The sequence below is a fragment of the Charadrius vociferus genome, unplaced genomic scaffold (assembly GCF_000708025.1).
Source record: "Charadrius vociferus isolate BGI_N301 unplaced genomic scaffold, ASM70802v2 scaffold278, whole genome shotgun sequence".
Taxonomy (NCBI): domain Eukaryota; kingdom Metazoa; phylum Chordata; class Aves; order Charadriiformes; family Charadriidae; genus Charadrius; species Charadrius vociferus.
Window position 1 is genome coordinate 1272580 of NW_009649705.1, and position 24630 is coordinate 1297209.

Consider the following 24630-nt stretch of genomic DNA (forward strand, 5'->3'; position numbering starts at 1 on the left):
GGGAGGATGCCAGGGGGATGGGAGCAGTCTTTTTTCAGTGGTGCCCAGTGATAGGACGAGGGGTAATGGGCATAAACTTGAACATAGGAAGTTCCATCTTAACATGAGAAGGAACTTCTTTACTTTGAGGGTAGTGGAGCACTGGCACAGGCTGCCCAGAGAGGTGGTGGAGTCTCCCACTCTGGAGACATTCAAAACCCGCCTGGACGCCGTCCTGTGCAACCTGTTGTAGGTGACCCTGCCCTGGCAGGGGGGTTGGACTAGATGATCTCCAGAGGTCCCTTCCAACCCTGACCATTCTGTGATTCTGTGACTGTGTATCCTGGTGTTTATTTCCCTGGGTTCACTCCATATCCCAAAATACAATAAAGGATTTTTAGTGGAGCAAGTAAACGAAAATTTAATGAGTAAGACCTAGCATAAAAGAATACTTGGGGTATTAGACAATCGTTTTCAGATTTTTGACATATTAACCTTTACCTTTTGAGAGCGATCTCCAGTTCTTAATGTAAAGATTATCCTAGCCCCTTACATTTCAGCACTCTCCAGGCAGTTATGTTTTCTTCCCGTCTCTTATTCTCTTATTCTCTTCCCCTTCTATCAAATTTGCTCCATACAAAGGTGTTTACATCATCTAATACAGCTTTGTGTGACAGAGGTCAGTTATGTATTTATCAAACAAATTAGTTTGCATAATCATCCCAAAAGGCATTCAGTCATGATTTAAAGATTTCAGTGATGAATGGTTCATTACTACTTGTTTCTAGCTTTTTTTCAGTTGTTAATCAACCTCATTATGTCTTCTAATTTGAATTTGTCTGTCTTACTTTCTACACAGAGTTTATTGATATCTTTCCATGTATTCCCTTCCAGTGGAGGTAATAATAGACTGTGATGAGTACATCTTTCACACATCTTTTTGATAGACTGAACAGATTGAGTTTGAGCATTTTGCCAGAGGACATTTCTTCTTTCAGAAGTTTTGCTGGTTTCTGCTTTCTGTTCAGTTTTTCAGAATCATTCTTTTAAAATCTGGACACCAGAACTAGATACCATATCAGAATATAAGTCTTTTAAGTCCCATGTACAGTGGTATACCCATCGTCTAGCTTCTGGTTTTGCTGCAACTTTTTATGTTCCTTTCATGGCCAAGCATAATTTGACGTCAGCTTGAGTTGTAGCTTCCCCATAATATTTGCACATGTATACTTTAAAGAAAGACTTTCTCAGTTCTGTAAATTTGTTTTCTAGAAATTTTTTAACAGTAAATCGTTTTCTTCTGTCATCTTTAACACTCGCATATTTATTATAGGGCCAGCATTTTATGCATACAATGATGCAATTTTCACCCCTGAGGACTGGCATGGTATACAGGAAATAGCAAGAAGCAGGAAGAAAGATGACCCCCTGAAAGTTGGCAGATTTGGAATTGGCTTTAATTCAGTTTATCATATAACAGGTACTCTCAGTAGATATTTTAAAATGAAAATGTTGAAGTTTTAAAATTGTTTAATTATTTTAGGTCTTCATCAAACATTTAGTATTTTATCTATAGTGCATTTTTAAATTAGAACCCTGGCTAAGTTTCCTGAAGAAATGTTCCTATTTTTCTAAAACTTTGGAAGGTGTACTTTGGATTTTGAAGGTTTTTGGAGGAGATTTTTCTTCTAGTAACATCATTATGTCCGTAGTCCCTTATATTGAAGTGGACGTTCCTTTACACTGTCATTTCAGTTATACGCTGCTATTCATATTATAGAGGCCCGTAATATAGGGTAGATACGCAAGTAGAAGTGTGGAAGTTTAGACTAGACTGAAACTTTTATGCAGGTTCTTTGCATAATAAGCAGTGATTTTATTTCATGCTAGAAAGGATATTCCACAATAGAGGTATACAGACATTTACGTTTGAGAGAGAGAGTACGTACTCTTTCTCAAGCTGGTAATATTCAGTCTTGAAACCTATTGTTCTGGTAAAAGTGTTTTACTGCTGTACAAGAGAAGCATATAGCATAAATTGTGCTTAGAGTCTACATAGTAATTATAATAGTGCAGGATAAGAGGCAAATTTTTGCTGAAATAACATTTTTTAACTTGTGAAGAGAGTTTTTAAGACACAGGATGTTTTTTCACAATATTTGATCTAGTAGAGCATGAATAAAAGCTTAATATGTTCAGTGGTTTGATAATTCTGAGAATTTATGGTTTTAAATGTATAAGATTACTGTTTGCAAGCCTTCAAGATCTGCAAAGTAGGAATGTGATAGAATACATCTTTAGTAAAATAGTTTTTCATGAAAATATTGGAAAGATAAAAGGATAGAGTTGAAAAAAATTATACTTTTTGTTGCTCACTGTTTGCTAAAATTCAAATAGGTAAGTATTTCTATTTTTAATTGCAGAATAGGGGTGTGCGTGTTCTCTCAATGAGCACTGAATTATATGGTATCAGATTGATGCTAGGTTCATAACTTTTTTTTCTTGCCCCTTTAAAATTTGTTCCTTAAGACTGTATTTGGAAACTATGTTGTTTTACGATTATTAATAGCTGTTGTTCTTTGTGTATACAGATGTCCCTAGTATTTTCAGTGGTGACCAGATTGGAATGCTTGATCCCCATCAAACCCTTTTTGGACCTCATGAATCAGGCCAGTGTTGGAATCTAAAAGAAGACAGCAAGGAAATCAATGAACTTACAGACCAGTTTGCACCATTCATTGGTGTATTTGGCAGCACTAAGGAAACCTTTAAGAATGGAAACTTTCCTGGTACCTTTTTTCGTTTCCCTCTTCGTCTGCAGCCTTCCCAACTGAGCAGCAATGTTTACGACAAACAAAAGGTTTTGGAGCTGTTTGAATCCTTCAGAGCAGATGCAGACACAGTATTGCTCTTCCTGAAGAGTGTTCAGGATGTTTCATTGCATGTTAGGGAAGCTGATGGAACCGAGAGGCTGATTTTTAGAGTAACAGCTAGTGAGAACAAGGCCTTGAAACACGAAAGACCCAATTCTATCAAGATCTTAGGAACTGCGATAAATCAATATTGTAAGGGAGTTCCAAGCAATAGCATAACATGTGTGACATACCATGTAAATATAGTTGTAGAAGATGAGAGTGTTAAGGATGCACAGAAAACATCTTGGTTAGTGTGTAATTGTGTGGGTGGTCGAGGAATGTGTACTGAACTGGATTGTTTAGCTGATGACTTGAAATTTGTTCCTACTATTGGAATAGCCATGTCTTTATCAAGTAACGGGGAGGAAAAAGGAGCTGTAGCAGACTTTTCAGGAAGAGCATTTTGTTTTCTGCCTTTGCCTCCAGGTGAAGAAAGCAAAACTGGACTCCCAGTACATGTTAGTGGTTTCTTTGGTCTTACAGACAATAGGAGGAGTATCAAATGGCGAGAGCTGGATCAATGGAGAGATCCAGCAGCTTTGTGGAATGATCTTCTTGTGGTGAATATAGTACCAAAGGCATATACCACCCTTATATTGGAAGCTATCAAACGAATGGAGACTGAGAAGAATTCCGATTTTCCATTGTCAGCTGAAATAATTTATAGGTTATGGCCTGATGAGAACAAAATCAGGGTACCTTGGAAACCAATTGTAGTACCTCTCTTTAAAGAGCTGCTCCAGCATACAGTTATTTACTCAATGAGTAATCAGTGGATACAGGTGGAACAGGTGCACTTTTCTGAAATGGATGAAAGTTTGGAGTACACACAGTCTGTTCTCAACTACCTCCAGAAATCAGGGAAGCAGATTGCCAAGGTACCAGCAAATATTGCTAGTGCAGTGCATCTTACTATTTCTACTGCTAAAGCTGTGAAAAAAGTGACTCCTGCTGTAGTACGGCAAGTACTAAGGAAATCTGGACACAGTGGACCTGCTGAAGAAAAGCTTCATCTTTTAGAATTTGTGCTTTCTGATGGAGTCTACAGTGAACTGATTGGGTTGGAGCTTTTACCATTACAGAATGGAAATTTTATTCCTTTTTCCTCATCTGTGTCAGAACAGGATATAGTTTACATAACCTCAGAAGAATATCCCAGGTATACTTAATATTTTAAATACTGTTTTTTTAGTTTAAATGCTAAAACAGAGCTTCAGACTGTTATTTGCTTATCAGCAGACAAGATTATATACAGCAGCCTGTAATGTAATGAATTAATGCATAAACAGGACTCAGTTTTCTTTATACATGTATGTTTGTGTGCATATGTCTCATTTGAGAAGTCTGACAGCTACTTGCCATTATAAGTTTATAAAGAATCATGTGGTCTAGGCTTTAGGGGAATACCTCAGGATATATTTCAAATTAGCTTTCTTTCGAGAATTATAAACAGGAGGAGGTTAGAAACATGCATACTAGGAAGTACATTAAATTAGGTATTGATAAGAGCTTTTATTAAACTAAGCTTGAGATTATTTCATGCTTTTTTTTTTTTTTTTTAACACAACGCCCTTACTTTTAGTGAAGGGCTTAGTACTAAACTCTTACTGGTTTTAGGAAGTAAAAAGATACTACCATGGAAAGAAGTGAGCTTGTCTGCTCATCTGCTCTCCCTTTGTTCTTTCTAGTCCCTCCCCAATTAATTTTTTTGTCCTTGCTTATTTCCCAGCTGCATCAATGTTCCAATTAGGTTCACATTTCATCTGCCAAAAAAGCTTGCACTGACACTGGGTAGGGGATAGGAAAGAGCAGGATAGCTGGAATAAGTGACTGGGGTCACTGGGGAGAAAGCATGACTACTGCTTTTTATGTCTGTACTGGATTATGCACGTATAAAAGATTTGTAAAATCTGGACCCTTCTCCAAGTAATCTCTTATGAGGTACTGCTTGAAGTCACTCAGACACACCAGATGTCTTACCTATAGCTGTTCCTCGTCACAAAGTGTTACCTGCATGTATGTTCACAACCACCCCTCCTTCTCCTTTCCCTCAGAGTTCCACTAATTTTCAACTTGAGAGAATATGACACTTGGCATGTGCTTTGCTGCTTTTACTGCCCCATGGACTGTTTATAAGGGAAGTAGAGGTGGGTTGGAGTGTGCTGATATAGATATTATCAAGGTGAAAAGTGGTCCAAGTAAGGTCCTTATATAAATTGTGGTTTGAATATATGTATAGACAACACATCTTCAAGAGAAGCAGTTGGATGCAGGTAACTGGTCTTCCCATGTTGCTTGAGAGAGGTTTGCTTTTTTTCAAGTCTGCTGCTGTTCTTTTTCTATTTTATTCTAAACCCAGAATCTTCTTGTTCTAGAGAATTCAGGTTATTTATCAGAGGATTAACAGTACTCAGAGCCTGTGATTCTTGTGTCGTCTTTAAAAAATAATAAAAAAAAATTCTGTGGCATCTGTTGTGAGACTATTTATCTTTTGCTATTCTTTCACGTTTTTTCTCCTTCCAGAAGTTAAGCCAGTATAATAATACACAAAACATTCCCATGATCAGACTAGCGAATTAACAGCCTTGCTTCAGACTAGTCATAAGATACTTTTTTTGGCATTTAATGATACCACTGTATCTTACTCAGTTCGTGTTCTGTTGCTAATGGACTTAGTTTGGTTAGTCATGTAGAACTGATACAAAAGCATGTTATACCAGGCATAAATCTACTTGCTAGCTATGATAATACAGAAATCTGAGATAGCAATGCTTTATTTGCATCTGTTCTTGCCTACAGTCATTGTTTTTAGTTCTAATGTTATAAATATGATAAATGAGTCAGACTAGATATTTTAAAACACTTTAAACTTAAGAGTTTGGCTCTTTGCGTATTCAAATTTGGAGCCTGCTTAAAAAGCTGAAATAAACTTATGAATTTCTTTCTGTTAACACCTGTGGAAGAACAGGAAAGATTCTGTGTTGGTTTATGTATAACTAACATGCCTGCTGTCAGAATTAAACTCGATAGTTATTTTTTATTTCAGGAAGAGCAAAGCCCTAAAAAACTATTTAGTTTTAAGGGCTAACATAAAGGAAGGGGAGAGGGAAGGGCAGAATGCGACTGACTCTTGGCTACAATAATTTTAACCCCTGTCTGCAGACCTTTTGGAATCCAGAGATCTTTTAAAGTTCTAGAATTACATGTTGTATTTGTATGCTTTCAAAATAGAATCTTTAAGACATGTAGAACAGTGGGTGCTATTTTATCTTTTTTTTTTGTTAGAATACAAATAGATGAAAATAATTTTCTAAACCCAGTTTTTCTATCAAAAGAAAACTTGCTTAGACCTGCTTTGAAAAGAAGAATAGTTGGAAAAATTAGTTTCTTACTACTCTCTGCTTTTAAATGTATGATTTTCTCATTTATAAGAAAACGCCCACTGAAAGCCCAATTCTGCATATGTAAGCAATTGCTTTGCATGCGACTGTCTTACCATGATGATTACTATGCTGGTAATTTCTGTGCAGCAACTTAAATAAATTAGATGCTTAGCTAAAGTATGTTTTGGGTTTTTTCCTTTTTTTTTTTTTTTTTTTTTTTTTTATTGGTTTGTTTAGTTCCCTTTTTCTTGCCCTGGAGGCTGATGACCTGAAGCCTGAGGTTCTAGCTGCTTTGAAAGAAGCTGCCAAAAGCCGAGGTAATGTATCTTTTGTGTTATCATATAGTGAAACAGATTGCTAATGGCTGAACAGGCTAGTTCTAAACCCAAGCTTAAAGCAATGCCTTTTTTTGAAACTGAGTTCACATAAATAAATTGGTCATCTAAAAAAAATGTCGAAGATAGGACAGACTATGTTGTTTGAATTGGAAATGACACAAATGAAAGTTATAAATGAAGGAAGAGGCAAAGGCAAGGGAAGAAGGATGAAAATTTGCAGTAAAAGACCAGATATTCACTTAGTGAAGCATGTATTCAAGGTTCAGTAATTTTGTGCAAATAATATTCCTCCAGTTAAGACAGTCTGAATTCTATTTTGTGTTTGTAGTATCTGTATATGCAATAGCTATGCCATGGTTTTGGTATTGTGGATGATCTCTTATCTTACAATCACAAGTGATCACATCATTGAGGTTTTTTTAAAACCAGATGAAACTATCTTAAGCATCTAGCCTCAAGGATACTGCAGACCATATAGTTTCATCAAGTGTTCCCCGAGTCTTAATTCATAGTTTATGGTTGTGTCAATGTGGACCTGCTGAAATACTTCCAATCTTGATCAAAAGACTTGGTGAAGAAGTTTGCTGCATCTGTTGAGAAGATGTTTCTATCTTTAACTGCCTTCATAATTAATTTTTTTGGCCTCTTTTCTACTCAGAGTTTGTATTTACCTTTCCACTCTTACATTTAATTATGTGTTTGATTGATAAATTTGAAGTCTGAGTCTCAGAAGTCTTCTCATGTAAACACAATTTCCAAAGAAGTCACTCCAGCTTATTTTTAAATAGTATGAGTATGTGGTGCGCTACTTTATTCTTCAATGTCTAGAAAATGAACTTTACAGAAAAAGATCCTTGTCTCTCTTCTTTTTTTTTAAATTGCTGAATTTATCAGAATGTGTTTGTAGACTGAAGAGATTAGAACCAGACATAGAATACTATAAACCATTGTGTTGATTTGCTTTTCTTGTTACCCTTTATCATGGTTTCCAGTCATTGAGTCACAGTCTCTATTTCTTCAGTCTGTGTTCTGACCTTTTTTCCCCTGAACTCCTTTATATGTTCTCTGTTTGTTATTCTTCCTGTTCAGTTGGAAGCCTACTCATTTCTCCATGGTTTGATCATTACTTCATTATCAAAAATAGAAAAGCTAAGGTGATAAATTTTTGAAGTATGGCAAAGCATCTATGAAAAAATGAAAGAACTGGGAGTGACTTGTTGCACAGAGTAAACTGTGAATATTTAAAATAATGTAAATTATATAGAAGATATGAAATCAGTGCTGTGACTTTCATTGAATAAGAAGAACAGCAAGTCTGAAATGACTATAAAGAAAACCTTTGTTCTAAAAAGCAGAATTGTCAAAGCCTTATGGGCATATTATATGATGGGTGTTGTCTATTGTGGTAGAATATGCTTGTTTAATTTTTTTCACTGTTAATTTCCCTAGTACTGTTTTTAATTTATGTTGTTTTGTTTTAATACAGACTATAAACTGTTGAAAGTAGTGTGAAAGTACTTGAAATTATGTATCTAAACAGTGAATATTCTTAATCTTGGATAGAACCATAAAGAACTACTGTTGAGTAGTAATTGCTGGGACTTCAAAAGAACAGAAATATATAGGGATCAAGACAGCCACAGTGAGATTAGATGGATGAGAATTTGTGTGGAAGACAGGAATGTTAGCTTTGAAAAATCCCAGTTCTTCATGATGATACCTTAAATTGACTTTCCAGATGTATTGTCCTAGACAGTTTCCTCCAAGTGCATGTCACAAAGCAGTCTAAAACCATGCTTAACTGAGCAAAACAAAATATAGGTTTGACAGACTATATGCTTGAACGCATCTTAAACAGAAAAAGCAGAGGTGACTAAAATGAAAAAAACCCTATGTATTCATAGGGTTTTCATTCAACTTCTTACTGAGTTATTCTAGGACATTCCGTCATTCCTAGGCGTGGTCTCTGCGTTGCAACAAAGTCTTTCTAGTCTTTTTAGTTCCTGAGAAGATTTTTGGTCACATTTGAGATCTTGCTTCTGTCTCTCTTATTCCTCTGACGGTTTCTTTGGATGACATTTTTATAGGAACTTGTTCTTGGTTGATAGTATGCCTCTTATTGGTTAGAAGAAACAATACATTTACATTTGTAAATGAATATGACAAGTATAATTCTTCTGAATCTTCTAGAAATGCCTAAGGACTTTTAGATAATCCTTTGCAACATTGCCGTGGCCTACTTTTCATTCTAGCTCCTCCTAAATTATTCTTTGTTCTAAGATTTTGCATAATTGTAAAGTACAACTGCAGTACCATCAAAGTTGTAAGTTGTTATAAATAATAAGTATTGGAGGGTTTTTTTGCAGGTTTTGAAACTTCACCTGTCAAGAATGTTACTTATTTAGCTGTAGAAATTATATCAGAGAGATTCCTGATACAGTTGCAGAAATAGAAACTTTCTAGTATTGTTTCTTTGGGAAGATGGGATGGAAGATGGGATGATGGGATGGAATTTTTTTTTTTATTGTGTTGTACAAAGACAACCAGATCTTATTTTTTCTCTCCTAAAATGTGTACTGTACTTTGCTAGTTAATAACTGTTTCTGTATTTAGTATGTTAATGTGTAACTCACAAGATGTTTTCTAAAAATGGATTTGATTATATTCTAGCCCAACAGCTTCTCTGGGGATTTTCAGGTATGGTTGTTAACTGAAGAGGTACTGGTTTGGATTGAAGCTTGGTATTTGTGTGAATTTGGTGATTAGCTATTCTTATTACCCCAGCTTTCTTGTAAAGAAAACTTGCCAAATAGAGCTGCCAAAATATAGCTACCAAAGACAATTATGAAAAGAGTTCTAAATACAGTTCAGGGGGAAATGCACATTGATGAAGAAAACATTGTAGTTATGTTACACAGAAATAATCAATGTTTTCTCTTTTTTAATATGCTTTTTAATAAATTCCCATGCCGTAGGAGGATTTCCAGTATTTTAAGATCACATGTATAGATTTTAAAACAGTATTTCTAAAGTGCTGTGTTCAAGTAATGGGATTTAAGCTTAGCTTTTAAGTAGATTTTTATCTCACTGGCCCACTGCTGCAAGTATTTCTCACTGTCACAAGGCTGCTGTGTTTACCTGTGTTTTCTGTTCAACAGAACTAACAGAATGCGTAGCTCTGTAGGCATGAAGTGAAATGAAAAAATTTTTTTTTCTGAAGGATGTCTTGCTACAGATTTGCAGGAGAGCAGGGACTGTAGATAGTATCTTTAATTGTACTGGTGCTTTTAAGGAAATAGCAGTGCTATCTAGATGGAAGAAAGATCTGAAATTCAAACAGATGTCTTGCTTCCATTTTTGTCATTGTTTTTGACGTTGTTGGGAGGTAGTGGTATTTTTATATTCTGTACTATTTTCTTACCCCTAGACATGCTGTTGTTTTCAAGTATAATCTGTCATAATGATAATTAAGACACAACTTTGATAATAAGAATAAAAGCATATATATCTAAACTTAGTTTCAAGTCTTTGCACGACTGAGTTTTGTTGCTTGTCAGTTTTAGTGTAAGATCATCTGCACCTGAGCTGCTCTTTGCTATATGTAATAAATTACCTTTCAAATCTGTTTGAATCTGCAATTATAAACAAAGAAGTAATGGATTAGATTCTTATTTAGGCAAATAGGTAGCGTAAAGACTCAACCAAACAAAAAAAACCCAAACATTTGAAGCTTCTACTTTGATTGTAAATCCATAGTTGCTATGTATGCCTGAGAACTCTTGTGTCAAACTAACAAATGTGATAACATATTGATCATTTTCAATTTGGTTTTATTTTATACTAATATGGAATGTATTTGCTTTTAATTAACTCCTAAAACCAAGGGGAAGTGGTATCTGCAGTTCTATTTAACAAACAGTTTTTTCCACAAAAAGAAAAGGTAGGGCACAAGTTAGATCCCCGCCCTGTTTTTCTTGCCTCTCCCCCCAACCACAGGCACATTGTTATCTAACTCTGCTCTGTGATTTTCATGGCTTTGCCCTTTTGCTATAATTTCAGGAAGGCCATGCACTCAGCTGCAGCTTCTGAACCCAGAAAGATTTGCCCGGCTCATTAAAGAAGTTATGAATAGCACGTGGCCTGGCAGAGACATGGTCGTACAGTGGTATCCAGGTTTGGAAGACAAAAATCACCCATCAGTTTCCTGGTTTAAGATGGTCTGGAAGAACCTGTATATACATTTTTCTGATGACTTGAGTGTGTTTGATGACATGCCGCTTATCCCCAAGACACTGCTGGAGGAAAACCAAACATCAGTGGAACTGGTTAGATTTAGAAATCCATCACCCATCATTCTGGAAGATGAATCTGAGAGTCAGCTCCCGGAATATTTAGCTGATATTATTCAGAAAGTTGGTGGAGTCGTACTTGAGAAGCTAGATATATCTATCCAACATCCACTTATAAAAAAATATGTGCATCCACCATTACCAAGTGCTGTTTTACAAATAATGGAAAAAATGTCCTTACAGAAACTGTGCAGTCAGGTTGCATCATTCCCATCAACACATAAAGATGCTCTTAGGACATTCCTAGCTAGTTTAACTGATGCAAGTGAAAAAGAGAGAAGAATTATTCAGGAATTGCTAATATTTAAAAAAATTGAAAAATCATCTGATGAAAGTATCCCTGTTTATACTGGGCTAAAAGGTAGTAAGGTATTACACCACACTGCCAAAATTCCTCCTGGTCTAAGATTTTCTATTCCAATAATTGACAGCAGTGATGAAGCTACTATTCGCTTAGCTAACCTGCTGAAAATAGAACAGCTGAAGAGCACAGATTGCTTGAAATTTGTTATACAAGACATAAAAAGTGATTTTTATTCATATGATGAAATAACGCAGATAATGCAATGGGTTCTTGAAAATCTGACTTTTCTGAAAAATGAGAATACAGATGTGATAGATTGGCTAACATCACTAAAGTTTATTAAGATTTCACAGGAAAAGATAATGTCAGCAGATGAACTCTTTGATCCTGAGGTAGAACTTCTGCAAAATTTGTTTTATGCTGAGGAGGAAATTTGCTTCCCCCCTGTTATTTTTACATCTTCAGATATTCTTCATTCTCTGAGACAAATAGGCTTGAAAAATGAGGCCAATCTTGAGGAAAGTGATATTATGAGAGTGGCAAATAAAATTGAAAGTTTGCATGCTGACTCCAACACTGATCATGACTTACTGTTAAGAAAAGCTAGAACTCTCTTGATGGTTTTGAACAAAAACCATACGCTGCTTCACTCATCTGAAACAAAAGCTGCACTGAAAAAAATAAAATGGATCCCTGCATGTAAGGAAAGACCTCCAAATTATCCAGGGTCCTTGGTTTGGAAAGGAGACCATTGCAATCTGTGTTCACCGCCAGAAATGTGTGATATATCTCATGCAATTTTAGTTGGTTCCTCAGTTCCTCTTGTGGAAAATGTGCTGTTGGATACAGAAAAGGCACTTGGGATCCTCACCAAGCCCAGCATAAAAGCAGTCTTGAAACATTTCAAGGTCGTGGTCGATTGGCACAGTTCTAAAACCTTCAGTGATGAGGACTATTATCAATTTCAGCATATCTTGCTTGAGATTTATGGATTTATGCACGATCATCTAGAAGAAGGCAAAGAAGCTTTTAAAGCCCTGAAATTTCCCTGGGTTTGGACAGGTAAAACATTTTGTTCCCTCACACAAGCAGTAATAAAGTCAGTACCTGATCTTGATCTCCAACCATATCTACATTATGTGCCAAAAACGATGGCGAAGTTTCACCAGTTGTTTAAATGTTGTGGTTCAATTGAGCAGTTAACACCAGACCATGTTTCTATGGTCATTCAGAAAATATATCTAAGAAGTGAGCAGTCTCTCTCGGAACAAGAGAGTAAACAAAATCTTCACATTATGTTGAGCATCATAAGATGGCTGTACAGCAATCAGATTCCTGCAAGTCTGCATACACCCATGCCACTATACAGTGGCAAACTTCCTTATAAACTTGCGATGAGGCCAATTCATGAGTGCTGCTACTGTGATATCAAAGTTGATGACTTAAACGATTTGCTTGAAGATTCTGTTGAGCCAATAATTTTGGTGCATGAAGACATACCAATGAAAACCGCTGAGTGGTTAAATGTCCCATGCCTTAGCACAAGATTGATTAATCCAGAAAATATGGGATTTGAGCAATCTGGACAAAGAGAGCCTCTGACTGTAAGAATTAAAAACATTTTGGAAGAATACCCTTCCATTTCAGATATCTTTAAAGAGCTTCTTCAAAATGCTGATGATGCTAATGCAACAGAATGTAATTTCCTGATTGACATGAGAAGAAATATGGATATAAGAGAGAATCTTCTGGATCCAGGAATGGCAGCGTGTCATGGTCCAGCTTTGTGGTCATTCAATAATTCTGAATTTTCTGACTCTGATTTCCTAAATATAACTCGATTAGGAGAGTCTTTAAAAAGGAGTGAAGTTGACAAAGTAGGAAAATTTGGACTGGGATTCAATTCTGTCTATCATATCACTGATGTTCCTATTATTTTGAGCCGGGAGTTCATGATTATGTTTGATCCAAATGTTAACCATATCAGTAAGCACATTAGAGATAAATCTAACCCTGGGATCAAAATCAACTGGAGTAAACAACAGAAAAGGCTGCGAAAATTTCCCAATCAGTTTAAGCCATTTATAGGAGTTTTTGGTTGCCAGCTGCCACTGACTGTGGAATCTCCTTACAGCTACAAAGGAACTCTTTTCAGCCTGTCAAAAAAAATACAGCAGACATTTACTCTCTTGTGGATGAATTTAGCATTTGTGGTCATAGACTGATAATATTTGCTCAGAGTGTAAATTCAATGGTTTTGAAATACTTGAAAATTGAAGCAGATGATCCTGGGGTGGCACAAGATGTTGTTACGATCAAAAAAAATCTGTGTTCTTCCAAAGCCTTGACTGCACCAAATGTAAGTGTTTTAAAGGAAGCAGCTAAACTCATGAAGGTCTGCAGCAGCAGTAATAAAAAGCTTCCCACTGAAACACCAAAGTCCTCGTGTATCTTACAGATAGTAGTAGAAGAATTTCACCATGTGTTTAGGCGGATCGCTGATTTGCAGTCTCCGCTTTTCAGAGGTACAGAAGATGATCCAGCTTCTTTCTTTGAAATGGCTAAATCGGGGCAGATAAAAAGATCAGGTGATGAATTGCCACAGAAAACAGTAGATTCAACAACATGGCTTATATGTTCTTGCATGGACACTGGAGATGCTTTAAAATTTTCATTACATGAAAGTGGACGAAGACTAGGTCTTGTTCCATGTGGTGGAGTAGGAGTGTTGTTGTCTGAAACCCAGGATCAAAAGTGGATTGTGAAACCTAATTGCAACAACATAGGTGAAGTATTCTGCTATTTACCTCTACGAATAAAAACAGGCTTACCTCTTCATATAAATGGCTGCTTTGCAGTTACTTCAAATCGGAAAGAGATCTGGAAAACAGACACAAAAGGAAGATGGAATACAGTATTCATGAGGCATGTTATTGTAAAAGCCTACATAGAAGCACTTTGTGTTCTACGTGACATGGCAATCAATGGCGAGCTAGTTGACTACAGTTACTGTGCAGTGTGGCCAGATCCTGATTCAGTTCATGATGATTTTTCTGTTATTTGTCAAGGGTTTTATGAAGACATAGCTCACATGAAAAGCAAAGAAGGGATCAAAGTGTTTTCTGATGGTTTCTCTTGGGTTTCCATGAAGAATGTAAGGTTTTTAGATGACTCAATACTGAAACGACCAGATGTTGGACCATCAGCCTTTAAGATCTTTCTGAAGTACCTTAAAAACACTGGTTCCAAAAATCTGTGTGCTGTAGATCTCCCATCCTGGGTAAAAACAGGATTTGAAGAAGCAGGATGCAAATACATATTATTGGAGAACACTTACTCTGAGAAACAGTTCTTTTCTGAGGTATTTTTCCCTAATGTTCAGGAGATTGATGCAGAGCTGCGTGATCCTCTGATGCGTTATGTTCTCAATGAAAAAGTTGAGGAGTTCTCAGGAATTCTTCGTGTTACTCCATGTATTCCCTGTTCGTTGGATGGACATCCATTAGTTACACCATCAAGGCTGATTCATCCTGAAGGAAGAGTTGCAAAGTTATATGATGCTGAAGATGGAAGATTTCCTTATGGCACCACTCAGGATTATCTTAACCCCATTATTTTGGTTAAACTTGTTCAGTTGGGAATGGCTAAAGACGATATTTTATGGGAAGATCTGATAGAACGTGCAGAGTCAGTAGCTGAAATTAACAAGGTTGATCATGCTGCAGCTTGTCTTAGAAGCAGTATTATAGTGAGTCTGATTGATGAAAAACTAAAATCTAGGGACCCTAGAGCTAAAGAATTTGCTGCGAAGTGTCAAACCATCCCTTTCCTTCCTTTCCTTAGCAAACCAGCAGGCTTCTCACTGCACTGGAAAGGCAGTGATTTTCAGCCTGAAGCAATGTTTTCAGCAACTGATCTTTTCACTGCTGATCATCAAGATACAGTTTGCCTCATACAACCAATTCTTAATGAAAATTCCCACTCCTTTAAAGGTTGTGGTGCTTTGTCATTAGCTGTCAAAGAATTTTTGGGTTTACTGAAGAAACCAGCTGTTAATTTGGTCATAAATCAGCTAGAAGAAGTTGCAAAGTCATTTGATGGAATCACATTATATCAAGAAAATATCACCAATGCTTGTTACAAATACCTACATGAAGCAATGTTACAGAATGAATCAACAAAAGCTATGATAATTGAACAACTGACAAACTGTAGTTTTATTCTGGTTGAGAATGTGTATGTTGATCCAACAAAAGTGTCTTTTCATTTGAATTTTGAAGCAGCACCCTACCTCTATCAGTTGCCAAATAAATATAAAAATAGTTTCCGTGAGCTATTTGAAAGTGTAGGTGTAAGACAGGCTTTTACAGTTGAAGATTTTGCTGTAGTTCTGGAATTAATAAATCAGGAAAGAGGGACCAAACAACTAACAGAAGACAACTTTCAGCTTTGCAGGAGAATAATTAGTGAAGGAATATGGGGCCTCATTAGAGAGAAGAAACAGGAATTTTGTGAGAAAAAATACGGTGAGATTTTGTTACCCGATACTCGTCTTGCACTTCTTCCTGCAAAATCTTTGTGTTACAATGACTGTCCATGGATTAAAGTTAAAGACACAACTGTTAAATATTGTCATGGTGATATTCCAAGAGAAGTTGCAGTAAAGCTTGGAGCAATACCAAAACGCCATAAAGCTTTAGAAAGATACGCATCCAATATCTGTTTTACTACCCTTGGAACGGAATTTGGCCAGAAAGAAAAATTGACAAGTAGAATTAAAAGCATTCTTAATGCTTACCCTTCAGAAAAAGAAATGCTGAAAGAGCTTCTTCAGAATGCAGATGATGCAAAAGCTACAGAGATCTGTTTTGTGTTTGATCCTAGGCAGCATCCAGCAGATAGAATATTTGATGAGAAATGGGCACCACTTCAAGGACCAGCACTGTGTGTTTACAACAATCAGCCTTTTACAGAAGATGATATTCGAGGAATTCAGAACCTTGGAAAAGGTACAAAAGTAGGGAATCCCTGTAAAACTGGACAATATGGTATAGGTTTCAATTCTGTTTATCACATTACCGATTGCCCTTCTTTCATATCTGGCAATGATATACTTTGTATTTTTGATCCTCATGCTAGATATGCACCAGGTTCAACATCAACAAGTCCTGGCCGCATGTTTAGAGATTTAGATGCAGATTTCAGAACACAGTTCTCAGATGTACTGGACCTCTACTTAGGAAATCACTTTAAACTGGATAATTGTACAATGTTTAGGTTTCCTCTTCGAAATGGAGAAATGGCGAAAGTATCAGAAATTTCCTCAGTTCCATGCTCAGATAGAATGGTCCAGAATCTTTTAGATAAGCTGCGTTCAGATGGAGCAGAACTCTTAATGTTTTTGAACCATATGGAAAAAATTTCTATTTGTGAGATAGAAAAAACAACAGGAGCACTGAATGTGTTGTATTCTGTACAAGGTAAAATCACTGATGGAGACAGACTGAAGCGAAAGCAATTCCATGCATCTGTAATTGACAGTGTAACTAAAAAAAAGCAGCTAAGTGAAATACCTGTGCAACAGATTACTTATACAATGGATACTGAAGACTCTGAAGGAAATCTTACAACTTGGTTAATTTGTAACAGGTCGGGCTTTTCTGCTATGGAAAAGGTATCCAAAAGTGTGGTTTCAGCCCACAAGAATGAGGACATTACTCTCTTTCCACGTGGCGGGGTAGCAGCTTGCATTACTCATAATTACAAAAAACCCCACCGAGCATTTTGTTTCTTACCATTATCATTAGAAACTGGACTACCTTTTCATGTGAATGGACACTTTGCTCTGGATTCTGCAAGAAGAAATCTATGGCGTGATGATAACGGTGTTGGCGTAAGAAGTGACTGGAATAGTAGCCTAATGACAGCACTGATAGCACCAGCTTATGTTGAATTGCTGATTCAGCTGAAGAAACGGTATTTTCCAGGCACCGATCCTACAGTTTCAGTGCTTCAAAACACACCTATTCATGTTGTGAAAGACACTTTAAAAAAATTTTTATCCTTTTTTCCAGTTAATAGACTTGATATTCAGCCGGATTGGTATTGTTTAGTGAAAGCAGTTTACAGTTGCATTTATGAAGATTTGAAGCGTCTTTTACCTGTTATGCGAGCTCCAAATATTGATGGTTCTGATTTGCATTCTGCTGTTATCATCACATGGGTTAATATGGCTACTGCTAACAAAGGCAGGCCGTTCTTTGACAATTTACTACAAGATGAATTGCAACATCTCAAAAATACAGAATACAACATCACAACGCGGAAGACAGTGGCTGAAAACGTTTACAGACTCAAGCATTTACTCTTAGAAATTGGATTTAATTTGGTATATAACTGTGATGAAACTGCAAATCTTTACCACTGTTTGGTAGATGCAGATATTCCTGTCACCTATGTGACACCTGCTGATGTCCGATTATTTTTGATGACATTTTCTTTTCCAGACTCTAATTGCCACATTGGAAAGTTACCCTGTCGTCTTCAGCAGACAAATTTGAAACTCTTCCATAGTCTCAAACTTCTGGTTGATTACTGTTTTAAAGATGCAGAAGAAAATGAAATCCAAATTGAGGGGTTGCCACTCCTTATTACTCTTGACAATGTTTTGCAAATATTTGATTCAAAGCGACCAAAGTTCTTAACAACATACCATGAACTGATTCCATCTCGCAAGGATCTCTTTATGAACACATTGTATTTGAGATACAACAATATTTTACTTAGCAGCGAAGTAGCAAAAGTCTTTGATATCAGAAGTTTTGCTGAATTGTTGTCATCTGTGTTACCTAGAGAATATAAAACAAGAAATTGTATGAAATGGAAGGAAAACTTCGCAAGTGAATCTTGGCTTAAAAATGCCTGGCATTTTATTAGTGAGTCCATAAATATTAAGGAAGAGCAAGAGGATACGCAAGCAAAATTTGATGATGTTGTTGAAACTTTGAAGGACTGGACTTTGCTCCCTGGTATAAGGTTTACTGTCTCAGCTAATCATCTTGTTGTGCCAGAGTGTGATGTTTTGCTGCCCCTCAGCATTATGCATATAGCTGTTTTTCCAAATGCTCAGAGTGATAAAGTCTTTCATGCTTTAATGAAAACAGGCTGTATTCAGCTGGCATTGAACAAAATTTGCTCCAAAGACAGTGCTTTAGTGCCTTTGTTGTCAGGATGTACAGCAAATATAGATAATCCTTCAAGCATTCTGAAAGCCATACAATATATGGTACAGACATCGACTTTTAGGACTGAAAAGTTAGCAGAAAGTGACTTTGAGGCTCTCTTAATGTACTTCAATTGCAATTTATGTCATTTGACATCTCAGGATGACATTAAAATTTTAAAGTCTCTTCCATGTTATAAATCAATTAGTGGCCGATACATCAGCATTTCAAAATACGGGACGTGTTATGTCCTCACGAAAAGCATCCCATCAGTAGAAGTAGACAGATGGACACAGTCAACTTCATCAGCTTTTCTTGAAGAGAAGGTTCATTTGACAGATTTGTATACTGTGCTTGGCTGTGTCTCTGTGGATGATCTTGAAGTGTACTTGAAACATCTTTTGCCAAAAATTGAAAGTCTGTCTTATGATGCAAAATTAGAACACCTGATCTACCTAAAGAATAGGCTAACTAGCATTGAAGAAACTTCAGAAATGAAAGAACAGCTGTTTGAAAAGCTTGAAAGCATTTTGATCATTCATGATGCAAGTAATAGATTAAAACCTGCAAAATATTTCTATGACAGGACTGTAAAAGTCTTTGAAGTTATGCTTCCTGAAAAATTCTTTATACCTCAAGATTTTTTTAAGAAACTAGAGCAACTTACAAAACCGAAAAACCAAGCTGCGTTCCTTCCATCATGGGTAACTTTTCTACGACATATCGGATTGAAATTCATCATTTCACAGCAACAGTTACTACAGTTTGCTAAGGAGATCAGCATGCGAGCGAATACAGAAAACTGGTCTAAAGAAACATTACAGAATACTGTTGATGTCCTCCTTCATCACATATTTCAAGAAAGAACTGACCTTTTGTCAGGAAATTTTCTGAAAGAATTGTCATTAATTCCTTTTCTGTGCCCTGAACGAGCACCAGCAGAATTTGTTAGATTTCATCCTCAGTATCAAGAAGTTAATGGAACGCTTCCTCTTATACGATTCAATGGGGCACAGGTGAATCCTAAATTCAAACAGACTGATGTGTTGCAGTTGCTGTGGACTTCATGTCCCATTCTTCCCGAAAAAGCAACACCTTTAAGCATCAAAGAGCAAGAAGGAAGTAGTCTTGGTGCACAAGAACAACTTGAGCAAGTTTTAACTATGTTGAATGTTAATTTGGACCCTCCCCTGGACAAAGTTATCAATAACTGCAGGAACATATGCAATATAACAACTTTGGATGAGGACATGGTGAAAACTAGGGCCAAAGTCCTAAGAAGCATTTATGAATTTCTTAGTACGGAGAAAAGGGAATTCCGCTTTCAGCTTCGAGGAGTTTCTTTTGTAATGGTGGAAGAAGGTTGGAAGCTCCTTAAGCCTGAAGAGGTAGTAATAAACCTTGAGTATGAATCTGATTTTAAACCTTATCTTTACAAACTCCCTTTAGAACTTGGTACTTTCCATCAGTTATTTAAACATTTGGGTACTGAAGATATTATTTCAACAAAGCAGTATGTTGAAGTTCTAGGTCGTATATTCAAGAGCTCAGAAGGAAAGCAGTTGGATCCTAATGAAATGCGCACAGTTAAAAGAGTAGTTTCTGGCCTCTTCAAAAGTCTTCAGAATGATTCTGTCAAGGTTAGGAATGACCTTGAGAATATGAGGGATTTTCCCCTTTACCTTCCGAGTCAAGATGGTAGGTTGGTAAAGTCTAGTATCTTAGTTTTTGATGATGCACCTCACTACAAAAGCAGAATCCAAGGTAACATTGGTGTGCAAATGCTTGTTGATCTTAGCCAGTGTTACTTAGGCAAAGACCACGGTTTTCACACTAAATTGATAATGTTATTCCCTCAGAAACTGAGGCCTCGCTTACTTAGCAGTATTCTTGAAGAACAGTTGGATGAAGAGTCTCCCAAAATTTGTCAGTTTGGAGCATTATGTTCTTTGCAGGGAAGGTTACAGTTATTGTTGTCTTCAGAACAGTTCATCACAGGACTTATTAGGATTATGAAGCATGAAAATGACAATGCTTTTTTAGCCAATGAAGAAAAAGCAGTAAGACTTTGCAAAGCTTTGCGAGAAGGTTTGAAAGTTTCCTGTTTTGAGAAGTTGCAAACGACATTAAGAGTTAAAGGGTTTGCTCCTATTCCCCACAGCAAAAGTGAAACATTTGCTTTCCTGAAGAGATACGGAAATGCAGTAATATTGCTTTATATACAGCATTCTGACAGCAAAGACATAAATTTCCTGTTAGCATTAGCAATGACCTTAAAATCTGCAACTGACAACCTGATTTCTGATACCTCATATTTAATTGCCATGCTGGGTTGTAATGATATTTACCGGATCAGCGAGAAGCTTGACAGTTTAGGAGTGAAGTACGACTCTTCTGAGCCATCAAAACTTGAACTACCAACACCTGGCACTCCTATACCAGCTGAAATTCACTATACACTTCTTATGGATCCAATGAATGTATTTTACCCTGGTGAATATGTTGGTTACCTTGTTGATGCTGAAGGTGGTGATATATATGGATCATATCAACCTACTTATACCTATGCAATCATAGTACAAGAAGTAGAAAGAGAAGATGATGAAAGTCCCAGTTTTCTTGGGAAGATTTACCAGATTGATATTGGATATAGTGAATATAAAATAGTGAGCTCTCTTGACTTATACAAATTTTCAAGACCGGAGGAAAGTTCTCAAAGCAGGGATAGCACACCTTCTACCCCAACCAGTCCTACAGAATTTCCTGCACATGGACCAAGGACAATTCCACCTCTCTTCACTGGTAGAGAGAGCCACAAAACAATATCCTCAAAACATCACTCTCCAAAAAAGATAAAGTCAAACTCGTTGCCAGAGATATTAAGAGAAGTGACATCTGTGATTGAACAGGCTTGGAAGCTTCCAGAATCTGAAAGAAAAAAGATTATTAGGAGGCTATATCTTAAGTGGCATCCAGATAAAAATGCAGAGAATCTTGATATAGCTAATGAAGTTTTCAAACATTTACAGAATGAGATTAACAGGCTAGAAAAACAGGCCTTTATGGATCAAAATATGGACAGAGCCTCAAGAAGACCATTTTCATCCTCTGCTTCTCGATTTCAGTCAGATAAATTTTCATTTCAAAGATTTTACACTTCATGGAATCAAGAAGCAACAAGCCACAAATCTGAAAGGCAACAGTATAAAGAAAAGTGTCCATCTTCCACGGGGCCATCTTACTCGCAACGCTTTTTTGTCCCACCTACGTTCAGGTCTGTTGGCAATCCAGTAGAGGCACGTCGATGGCTTAGGCAGGCCCGAGCTAACTTTTCAGCTGCAAGAAATGACCTTCATAAAAATGCCAATGAATGGGTGTGCTTTAAATGCTACCTTTCTACTAAACTAGCCTTGATTGCTGCTGACTATGCTGTGAAGGGCAAATCAGACAAGGATGTAAAACCAGCAGCCCTTGCACAAAAAATAGAGGAATATAGTCAGCAACTTGAAGGGCTTGCAAACGATGTTCAGACATTGGAAGCTTATGGAGTAGATAGCCTAAAAACTAGGTATCCTGACTTACTCCCCTTTCCACAGATTCCCAATGATAGGTTTACTTCAGAAGTTGCGATGAGAGTGATGGAATGTACTGCTTGTATCATAATAAAACTTGAGAACTTTATACAACAAAAAGTCTAAGTGATTTGAAGAGGTTAGGGAACTGTTTGGTCAAGCGCTTAGCTGTTTCGTGTGCCAGGATACAAATGTGATTGTGCAGATCGGTGGACATCCAAGAGGTTACACATTGCCAACCAGTTTAGAAGCGTAGCGCACAAAGGTGCGTGGTACTGAAGTACTTAGAATTGAAATTTATTTAAACGGGATTTTTTTTTTTTTTAACTGAGCCTGCTGTATAAGCAAACTGTAAAACATGAATATTTTTTAAAATTTGCAAGGAAACCAAGCTGCAAAAATTAGCTGTATGTACAATATTGTAATTAATTGGCATATTATTGAACTGCACTTTATATAACCAAAGCTTAGCTTTCTGTTAGATGAAGCCTGTAATTATAACACCTTACTAGATTTTATTTCATTTAATGTAATGTTTCCAAAATGGTAACGTCAGTTTCTAATGTACTAATCTTAAGACTGGACATACTATGAAATGGAAATAGGATGGAAATTAAAGTAACTTTGGAGGTATTTGCTCCAAGGCATTTCTGTAGTCTTTTGTGTTTTGTGGACATTCGTGTCACTCAAAGTAATACTCTTATCAGCTGGATCTGATTATGAATTTGCTGCAGCATCACATTGTGAACATTTAAAGGATAGTTTAGTACCTGTGAACTGGTACCGTTATTTTAATGCTGAATAATGATACTTGACTTAACATGCAACTTCATGTCATGCATTGATTGCATTTACTTTATTATAAAATAATTATTTAATTTACTTTTTTTTCCTAGAGTATGTCATCTTTTGTTTAATGAAAAATGCACGTGGATGATACAAAATTGGTGAACATTATTATATGGTGTTTTATAATTTTTTTCGAACACCAAAACTCAGTTTTCAAATGTCTAAATGCTTGACTTTCTTTTTTTTTCCCTGCGTGTGTGCCTTTGTGTGTGTACATATATCTATATATATATATTTTTCCACAAACAAACATTGATAATAGTACAATTCAGTAACCCATTTTTGGTGTACACTGAACACTGGTTTTTGTTACATGTTTAAAGGTGCTGCAATGTAATGCTGTTTATTTTGTTGTTCACTACAGCCCTAGAGAAGTCTGATTTTTAGTTCATGCTCTTTTTTTATAGTTTGTAATACTTTTGGTAATGTCATGCAATATGTTCAACATTAGCTATTTGTAAAAAAAATAAAAATAAAAATAAAAAAATGTGGAAGGTTAATGCTAAATTGAAGGATTTTTCTTTGCTGGATCAGCCACATTTAACATAAATGTTAAATATTTTCCAGTGACATGCTATTACAATTGTTTACTTGACAGCACAGTGAAACTGTAATTTAACTTACAGAATACAAAGGAAACTAAACGGCAGTGAGCTTGCAGGGCTGATGTTGTAATCCAAAAATAAAAAATCATGGTGAAGGCTTCTCCAGTTTTGTGCAAATTATAAAGGGCTTGTTCTTTTCTGAAAAATCTTGCAAATTGTAGTGGGGAAAAATGTGATGTTTGGAAAACGATGCTGCTTCTGATTGTGAAGCCCTATTATTACTTCTGCTATTAAATATTAAGTGCCATAATTTTAATAAAGAAAAATGCAAACATATATTTCAGTCTGATGTGTTTTGGTTTTACTAAATTCACCTGTTATTTCAAGCTTTCTTCTATATAGGTAAATGCACAACCTCTTTTCAATTAATTCTAAATAATTGCACCAATATTAAAATACTATTAAAAAGGAAAAATGCTTTTTTTTTTTTCCTTGCAATGACAAATGTTTGCAGTTTTCTCAAAGAAGTTGTACATTTTGCTGAATTTTGCAATAAATAGCATGTAAGCAAAACACAAATCCTGGTGTGCCATGAAATAAATCAGTTTAGTTAATTCCCTGTGTTTTTTAAACAGATTCCTTTGTGGCTCTTACTTACTTTGTGCGTTGTCAGATGAATAGTATTCAGGGTAAGCAAAATACTAACAAAAGGAAACAGTTCTCATTGTGTTTTTCAGTTTAAATGGAGCTAAAATATAAGGTGACACAGTAGCATGAAAATGAATAACAGACGAGCAACATAAACACTCCTGTTTTTAGGTGACAACTTGAGGAAGGAAATCGTTGAAGCACATAACTGTTTTGTAAGCAACATGTGTTGCCTTACCAATATGATTAAAACAGCTGTGTAGAATTACTAAACTATTTTGTTATGTTTTTATTTTGTAGAGTGCTGACACTGTGAGAAAAGAAAAGGGTCCCGGTCTTAGGAAGCTAATGGTCTGAAGTAATTTTAAATATTGAACCAAGGTGAGCAAGAAAACCTGAATGACAGAGAAAATTTCACTTGTTCCATTATTCTTGGGTTGATACCATCAGTCAGGTGCAATAAATTTTCCATATGGATGCGGAGAGATGGGCAAGAGTGATGTATTTTCTTTTTTTACTTGCTTA

General features: G+C 36.2%; 1 protein-coding gene across 1 annotated transcript in view; it reads left to right on the forward strand.

Moving 5' to 3' along the window:
* SACS (sacsin molecular chaperone) overlaps positions 1-22434 on the forward strand; it is a 30497-nt gene extending 8063 nt beyond the window's left edge. Inside the window, 5 exon segments of the mRNA XM_009890617.1 lie at positions 1313-1459; positions 2571-4053; positions 6515-6594; positions 10675-13432; positions 13435-22434. Coding sequence (XP_009888919.1) covers positions 1313-1459; positions 2571-4053; positions 6515-6594; positions 10675-13432; positions 13435-22189 — 13223 coding nt within the window. The 3' untranslated portion in view covers positions 22190-22434.
* The last annotated feature ends 2196 nt before the right edge of the window (positions 22435-24630 follow it).